At 59.1% G+C, this 8,358-nt stretch overlaps 2 protein-coding genes across 2 annotated transcripts; one reads left to right on the forward strand and one right to left on the reverse strand.

Annotated features, from left to right (window-relative positions):
• Positions 1-323: 323 nt before the first annotated feature.
• METTL27 (methyltransferase like 27) lies at positions 324-4,502 on the forward strand. The gene is given in 7 exon segments (XM_032459547.1): positions 324-407; positions 703-852; positions 1,413-1,541; positions 1,752-1,887; positions 2,265-2,357; positions 4,095-4,215; positions 4,217-4,502. Coding segments are annotated over 6 exon segments (780 nt in total). The 5' UTR covers positions 324-407; positions 703-705; the 3' UTR covers positions 4,371-4,502.
• Positions 4,503-5,300: 798 nt separating this feature from the next.
• CLDN4 (claudin 4) lies at positions 5,301-7,058 on the reverse strand. Its single transcript, XM_006180954.3, has one exon. It carries the CDS (start codon positions 6,827-6,829, stop codon positions 6,200-6,202), a length of 630 nt encoding a protein of 209 aa, XP_006181016.1. The 5' UTR covers positions 6,830-7,058; the 3' UTR covers positions 5,301-6,199.
• Between the last annotated feature and the right edge of the window lie 1,300 nt (positions 7,059-8,358).

Genomic DNA, 8,358 nt, shown 5'->3' on the forward strand with positions numbered 1-8,358 from the left:
TGTATGGATCTTGGTGACTGTTTTAAAAATAAAGGCTGATCCTAGTTCCCTCTTTGGTCTGCAGGAATTCAGAGGCTCCTGCTGCCTAAAAGCTCATGCTTTGGGGAAGCATTAAGGACGTCAGGAGCCGGGAGGGCACAGATTCGGTCCTCAACTCTGATACCTTGAAAACAGCTTGGAAAAGTCTGAGATCTCCCCAGGCTGGAGGCGGGCCATGAACTTTGAGCTCATTGGCTAGTGGTGGAGGGGGCGGGTTGTCAGCGCATTCCTTTGATTGGATATTTGTCTCTTAGCGGAAAGCCAATCATCCAATCATCGAGGGCAGTGGAAGCGAGGGTCAGTCTTACTGTACAGGCCCAGCCGCAAGTTTCGGCGCCCACCTACCCACCTGGCAGGTCAGATTGGCGGTGAGTTCTGACCTTCTATCGCCTTAGAGGCCCTTCTGCCCTGGAAGCCCGCTCACAGTGGCCGGAGGTAGAGAGGTGGGGGCAGATCCTCCCTCCCGCCATAGGGAACACCCCTTCCCCTTCCCGCCTCCCTGAGCTCCCAGGTGTCTACCCTCGCGCTCTCTGTGCTGAGTGACCCCGACTGTGAATCGGATTGCATTGTGCCGGTGGCCGGGAGAGGTCGCGTCCTAACAGCCTCCTCTGCTGGGGATGATGGGTGGGAGGGGAGGAGAGTGAGGATTAAGGTGGGCCTCAGGACATGGAGGCCGGTACCCACAGGAGGATGGCTCAAGAGGAGGGCAAGAGCCTGCCCGAGGTGCAGGCACGAGTCAGAGCCTCTCATGGCATCACCGACCTGACCCACAAGCTCCAATTCTATGACCACTGGGCTCCGGACTATGACCAGGTAAACCCGCCAGGATCCACTCCTCTGCCTCTCTCAGCTCACCTGGCCTCAATTTTCCTATCTGTAAAGCCGGAATAGTAAGCCTTGCATCATCCTAGGGCGATGAATGTGACAGGGAGGTGAGATCTGGGTGCAGTCCTGCAGTCCCATCTCCTCTCGGACTGGCTCCTCGTTAGCCTACACACAGTGGCCCTGCACTCTAACCAACTCTAGCATTCGAGATTGGCAGCCCCTAGAGATCCAGGGCCAAGACCTTTCCACCCTGGGACTGCAGTCCAAGCAGAGGGGCTGCCTAGAGGAGGTGCCACTGAGAGGTTACTTTGGACTAAGCAGAGAGCAATGCTGAGGCACACAGAAAGGGCACCATCAGTGAGCTGGGGGCTACTCTCCAGTCCCCGCCCCTTGGCAGAGGAAAGCACTTCATGCCTGGGTCTCCCCTCACTGTAGTCCCAGCAGGCCCTGGGCCCCCAACACACAAACAGAACTTGGTCTGGCAGTCCACAAGGAGGTCACTCAAACACGGGCACAGGGTGGTTGTTGGCTCAACACTCTGTCCCCAGGATGTGGCCACGCTGCAGTACCGTGCCCCCCGCCTCGCAGTGGACTGCCTCACCCAAGCCCTTCCGGGCCCACCCCACACTGCCCTGATCCTGGATGTGGCCTGTGGCACCGGCCTAGTGGCTGCAGAGGTGAGGCCATCATGGATTCCCTGCCCTCCCTTCAGCCCCCACTTGCTCAAAATTCCTCTTACCCCTGGCCCCAGATCTCTGCCTACCCCTTCAGACTCACTGCTCCCACACTTGGCCACATCCACTGTAGGGCACGCTGTCCTCCTTGAGGTTCAGGGACCCAGCTGGGACGTGGCCAGTGTGAACTGTGACTGAGTTCCCCTACCCCAGCTGCAGGCTCGGGGCTTCCTCCAGCTGCATGGGGTGGATGGGAGCCCAGGAATGCTGAAACAGGCCCGGGTCCGCGGCCTCTACCAGCACCTCAGCCTCTGCACCTTGGGCCTGGATCCTCTGCCCAGCGATGAAGGTACTTCTCCTCCCTCTTCGATACCCTAAGGCCTACCCACCCTCTGACTGAATCCACCTGACAGAGGCCCTCTCTTTTGCCAAGATTCTATCCCCCTTGCTGAGCCCTCCACGAGCCTCCTCCCACACTGAGCCCCTAGTCCCCTTCTGAACCCCCCAGTGCCTCTTGGAGACGCTCTCTCTGAGCCCTCCATCTCATGATCTGATCTCAGCCCAGGACTGGGCCACACCTGCCATATCCCCCACAGGGTCTGTTTCCCACAGACACCAGTGGCAGGCCTGGTCCCTCCCCAGGTCCCACCATGGGTACCGTCCTCCAGGGTACTCTGAGTCCACACTGAAGACCAGCCAACACACCATATCCACACCCCCACACAGGGACCTTTGATGCAGTACTGATGGTGGGTGCCCTCAGTGATGGCCAGGTGCCCTGCAGTGCAATACCTGAGCTCCTGAGAGTTACCAAGCCAGGTGAGAAGCAGCCCATCCAACCACACACACACACCTTCCCTTCCCCACACCCACAGACACAAGCCTCAGAAATCCTCAGGCCAAGTGAGGGGTACGGTCGCACCCAGGATCACAGCCTAGCATCCCAGCCACCAGCTGGCAGCGCAGGCTCAGCCTCACCTGCCAGCATCAGCAGACCCAGGCAAACAGGCTGGATGGACAGGTGGCCAACTTGCTTATTCATTGGGAAAACAGAAACAACTCCACTCTCCTCTCCAGCCTCTGTTTTCTCACCTATAGGCAGAGTGGCACCATCCCTTCCCCGTAGGATTGCAGTGAGAATTGGGTAAAATAGAGTCTGTAAGGTCTGTGTTTCAGTCCTGGCACATAGTAGGGGCTCAGTTCAGTTCCTTCATCTTCTAGCTTCCTCACTAACTCAGGGACAGCTGTTAGGTGAGTCTCTTTATCGTTTGTGGCCTCAGTTTCCTCATCTGTGAAATGGGGCCATTCAGGTGAGTTGATGGATGTGAGCACTTTTCTGTAGACTCCACACAGAGGGCTTAGGTGCAGGTGAGGATTGTGTTTAAGGTGCTCCTACTGTGTGCCTTGCCCCATGCTTGCCTCTGCCCTGGGGAGAAGGTACACACCCCACCCACCACGCCATGGGTAGGGGTCAGGGGAAATGACCAGGCCAGAGGTGGGCCCACAGGACTGTGTGTGTGCTCAGTACACCGAGAATCTAGAGAAGGAGGCATTTCTGATAGCTGGGGTGGGAGGGAGGGGCAGTCCTCACAGGAACACAGCCCAAGCGAAGTCACAGGCAGAAAGATAGGAGACTGACAGAGTATGAGGGTCATGAGGCTCAGGACAGGTCCTCGCTGCAGAACAGAATCTGGAAGCCCCGAAGGTGCCCCTATCACAGCAAGATTGCATCTCCTCCCTGCCCCACTCACCCCTGCCAGGCCCAGCAGGTGTAGTCAGGCCTCATCCTCAGGAACCACAGAAGCTGCCAGATTCAGGGACGTTGGTGATGTCAGAGAGAAATAGCAGCCAGGTCCAGGAGGATAGGAAACTTACATTATCTGAACCAGTAAGAACCAGGCCTCCTCACCCAGCATGTACTTGCCAGGCCCCTTAGCCAGCCAAAGAACTCTTTGCCTGTCCACGTGTCACAGGCTCCCCTGCTTCAGAACCTTTCCTTTCCCCACTCCTCCAGCAGCTTCTTACCCCTTCCTCCAGGAAGCCTTCCAGACGTTAGTCTCTCCTAAGAGTATCTGAGCCTGCACTGGGTGTACTGTAGGTGCCTAAAGAGACCTGGAGTGATGAGGTCATTCATTCGTTCAGCCAGCGCTTACTGACTGTGCCGGCCTTCCCATGAGACAGGGATAATCATCCCACACTACCAGCTGGGAAACTGAGGCTCCAAGAGGTGAAGGGACATACCCAAGGTCCAAAGCCCATGTGTGTTCAGACACAGCCATATCCTCCAACAGAGGGCTGGGTGAGCAGTGAGAAGGGAGCCCCTTCTGTCAAGGGGATGAAGCCAAGAATTCCTAGTGTTAAGGACACTTGGGCCTTGGAGGGTACAAGGAGGCCATCAAACTGAGGAAGCAGAGGGTGTTTCTTGGGGAGGGATCAGTGAGCACGAGGGACTTGGAGACGGGAAGTGCTGGCCTGGGGACAAAGCTGGGAGAAGTTCCGCCCTGGAGCAGGAAGGGGACAACCTTCCCTGTTGGCTCCTCCCCCGCCCCTCCCCAGGTGGGCTGGTGTGTCTGACCACCAGGACCAACCCATCCAACCTTCGATACAAAGAGGCACTGGAGGCCACCCTGGACAGGCTGGAGCAGGCTGGGGTGTGGGAACGCCTGGTGGCCTGGCCTGTGGACCGGTGGGAACTGGCCACCTCGGAGCTCGAGTTGGGGCCTGGCGCCTCTGACAGCGATGGCTTCATCTCCGGCATCGTCTACCTGTACCGCAAACAGGAGGCAGGTTGAGGGAGCAAGTCCCAGCACCTCACCCCCAGCTGGCCTCTGACCCTCCCTGTGGCCTCAGCCAGGCCCGGCCTGGGGCCTCCTCTGCTTTACCTGTGAATCGGGGCCGCTGTGCCAGCCCTGCCCCTTGGGGGAAGCTGTCCCTATTAAACGAGCCCCAGAAGGGGCAGCAGAATGCTGGCTCTGTGGTTCTTCACCCCAGGAAAGAGTGGCATCTGTCCCTGAGAAGGACAAGTGAGAAGAGACAGGACTGAGGGCCCCCACCCCCGGCTGTCCCTGCACCAAGCACGGCAGGACCACAGAGGTGACTTTTCGACTCCTCCCAGGGCGGTGCACCCCCACCTCTAACCCACATACCAGGAGCCCGGGCTTACACATCTGGGCCTGTGACGCTTCCACGGGTCCAGGCTTCGGTGTCATTTCTAAAGGGATCGGAATGTGGCTCTCCAGGCGGAGCTGGGAGGCAGGTGAAAGGGCAGCATGGTGGTGAGAATGTGAACAGGGCAGATGATAATTCCTCCAAGCAGGAGCCATGGGAAGGCTTCACGGGGGAGGAGGCTCAGAGCTGGGTCTTCAGGACGAGCAGGATTCAGAGGGGTGGAGAAGGGGAAAAGGACATTCCAGGATGAGGGCAGGGACGGCCTGAGCAAAGGCTGGGAGACAGGACCTGGGGGGTGAGCAGACCAGCCTGGCTGCCCAGACAAAACTGAGACAAAGGAGAGGAGGGCAGGGAGCCCACCCCCCAGGACTGGCTGTTTCATCTGTCCTCCCCCCCTGGGTTCCCCAGCACTTCAGGGTCCTGGGCTTCACCCTCTAACAAACAAACAGAGGGCTTGAGCAAGGTGATTCCAAAGGTCAGGGCCAGTTTCACTATCTCACAATTCCCCCAAACCAGTTTTGTGTGTTCCTGCCTGGGGTCCAGGCCCTCACCCTGTCCCGCCTACCTCCACAGCAGAAATCAAACGATAGAGCCTTCCTGTGCACAGGTCCCGTTTATTGTAGAAAATAATAGCAATTACCGTGACAAATAGTTTAAATTACAAAACAGAAACCACATAGGAGACAAGGAAAAGCCCAGGACTTCCTGGGTTGAGGGCCAGAGACAGACTGCTCCCCAGCCCTCCCCAGGCTGACCAATGACCTTGGCAGGGGGGGAGGACCCAGAGGTGGCCAGTCTCAGGGGGCCTCAGGGTCCTTCTGCTGAGGCTGCAGAGGCAGATCCCTGAGGAGGCGGGGTGGGGGCTGGAAGGGGTGCGGGCAGCCTCGGCTGCCTCTCTGGCCCCCTCCCCCACCACTACCCAAACCAGTTTGTGGCATCTCCGCCCCTCCCCTCTAAACCTGTCCGTCCACTCTGTGCTCAGCAACCGTGCTCCACGGGCAGGTGGGTGAGCAAGGCAGCCATTCTCGTGGCCACAGGTTTCCTTGGGCTAGGCACAGCCCAAGTGCTCGCTGATCCACCCAGAGGATGCTGGCTGAAGGAGTGGGGAAGATCACAGAAGGGGACAGTGGTCAACACGGGCATGGTCCCATCGTCCACTGGGCACCCACTCAGAGGCAGAGCCCAAGCAAAGTCAGAGCTGAGCTGTCCCGGCCAGCAGGAGCCAGCCCCCTCTATCCACAGCTATTCAGAGGAGAGTGATACAGGAGTCTCTTTCCATCCATCCTTGCTAGCGTTGGAGGTGGTCTTGGGAAGGTGTCTGAGAGGGCCAGAAGGGGCTGAGGGCTGCCAGCCAATGGCCTGGCTCAGTCCCTGCTTGCCCAGCCACCAGGAGCCTGTGGCTGTGTCAGGGCCATCCCGGGGTCACAGGTTGCAGGTCACAGCTCAGTCCAGGGAGAAACAAAGGTGAAAGAAAAAGAGTCAACAGTAGCACCTTACACGTAGTTGCTGGCTGGGGCGGAGCGGGCGGCAGAGTACTTGGCCGAATAGGGCTTGTCGTTACGGGGTGGGCAGTTGCAGCAAAGCAGGCCCCCACCGAGCATCAGCAGACCAGCGGCAGCCCAGCCGATGTAGAGCGAGGCTCCCATCTCCCGCTTCTGGCCAGAGGCCACCAGTGGGTTGTAGAAGTCGCGGATGACATTGTGGGCCGTCCAGGACACGGGCACCATCACCAGCAGGCCGGCCAGCAGGAACACCACGCCGGCCACGATCATGGTCTTGGCCTTGGCGCTCTCATCCTCCACGCAGTTGGTGCACTTGCCGCCCACCACCGACAGCAGCACGCCCAGCACGGCCAAGATGATGCAGATGACGATGAGGGCGCGGGCCGCCTGCAGGTCCTGCGGCAGCGCCAGCAGCGAGTCGTACACTTTGCACTGCATCTGGCCCGTGCTCTGCACCACGCAGTTCATCCACAGGCCTTCCCAGATGGTCTGCGACGTGACGATGTTGCTGCCGATGAAGGCCGTCACACGCCACATGGGCAGCGCACAGCTCAGTATGGCGCCCAGCCAGCCCAGCACAGCCAGAGCGATACCCATCACCTGCAGCCCCATGGAAGCCATGGCTCAGCGTCTGCCGGGATCTAGGACCTGGAAGGCAGTGGGGATCCGGCCTTTGGGGCTGTAGGAGTCCAAATGCTGGGGACGAACACTCTGCCTTTCACTACAAGCCTGGAGGCAAAGCCAGTTGGAGCAACTCCGAGCGGAAGAGTCAGGAGCACAAGCCCGGGGAGTAAGACCAGACCAGTTCCTTCCTGCCAACAGCTGCCGCACGCTCAGACTAAAGACCGAAGCAGTTATAAGGCTCGGCGGGAGGGGCGGTGGCTGAGGGAGGGGTTTCAGTCCCTGGAGCCGCCCCCTGACCAGTTTCGCTAGATTCCTGAGCCTACCAACAAAGGCATTTTAAGGCCCCAGCCCTGGGCTCCTGCGTCATGACCTGGAGAGCCAGTCTCAGGAAACTGCCCTTTCCCCCTGCTGAGGCCCATGCTGAGGTCAGGCAGACACTGAGTCACAGCCTACAGGCACCTGGACAGATGGTGGGGGAGGTGTGGGTGGGTTATGGGGACAGGGAGTTGGGGGAGCCAGGCCCAGCCAAGTTCAGGGCCTGAAGACCAGACTCCCCGCACCCCAGGGCTCCCTCATACCAGGCTTGGGTGGGTGGGTGGCGGTAGGGACCTTCAGGGAGAGGGTCTGAGGATGGGGTTCTGAGAATGTCAAGGGGGCCACACCTTGATTTCTGTTGTCCTTATCACCTTTATCATTGGCCTGATCATTACTATTAACAGTCTCACCATCCATGCCTCTGCCCCACCAGCGGTCTGGACATTGGTCTAATGCAGTCCAGTTTTAAGGAACAAGGAGCTGGAGGGCCGGGACTCCTGGGTCCATCACCGGCCCCCATCTCTCGCCCACCATCAGCTGGCTTCCCAGCCCCGCCAGAGGAGGAGACTTGGAGGTGATGCCCTTTAGGCCAAAGAGAGAAGGAAGGCTGCCCCCATCACAGAAGTTTCGGCCAGTTTCTGCCAGGCTGAGCCTGCTTGACCAGAACTGGATGGGGGAGGTCACCAAGAGCAAGCCATGGGCCAGACCCTGGGGACATCAGCCCCGCAAACGGGTGTTTACTCAGTGAAGATAGACAGAACAGTTGTCTGATAAAGCCAGGATGGGAGCAAAGTCCCGTGAGACTTCAAAGGGGAGTGAGAACTCAGGGTGGAGGTGGGGTTCCGGGGAGGGGGCCTGACATGGAAGGGGTGCTCCCTGGCACAACTCCAATGGGGCGCTGAATTCTTGGGCTGTGCTGCAGAGGGCACTGACGTCAGAAATCACCATGGATGGGTCCCCTGGAGTTGTGCAAGGCAGCCGGACTAGGTGAAGGAGAACGTCGGGGAGAGGGAACAGCGAGGACAAAGGTGCCGAGGTGGGGAAGGGCAGCCAGTTCTGGGAGCCAGAACAGAGGCACAGGAATCCAGTCTGACCAGGGACCGGGGGAGTAGGGGAGGGGCTGGAGTGAAAGAGCCAAAAATCTCTGCCTCAGGCATCACTGAGCCTTGGGCTGTGCACCGAGGCATGGAGATGAACAAGGAGATTGGGTG

This window comes from Camelus ferus, chromosome 18, assembly GCF_009834535.1.
Source record: "Camelus ferus isolate YT-003-E chromosome 18, BCGSAC_Cfer_1.0, whole genome shotgun sequence".
In the NCBI taxonomy this organism is placed as follows: Eukaryota; Metazoa; Chordata; class Mammalia; order Artiodactyla; family Camelidae; genus Camelus; species Camelus ferus.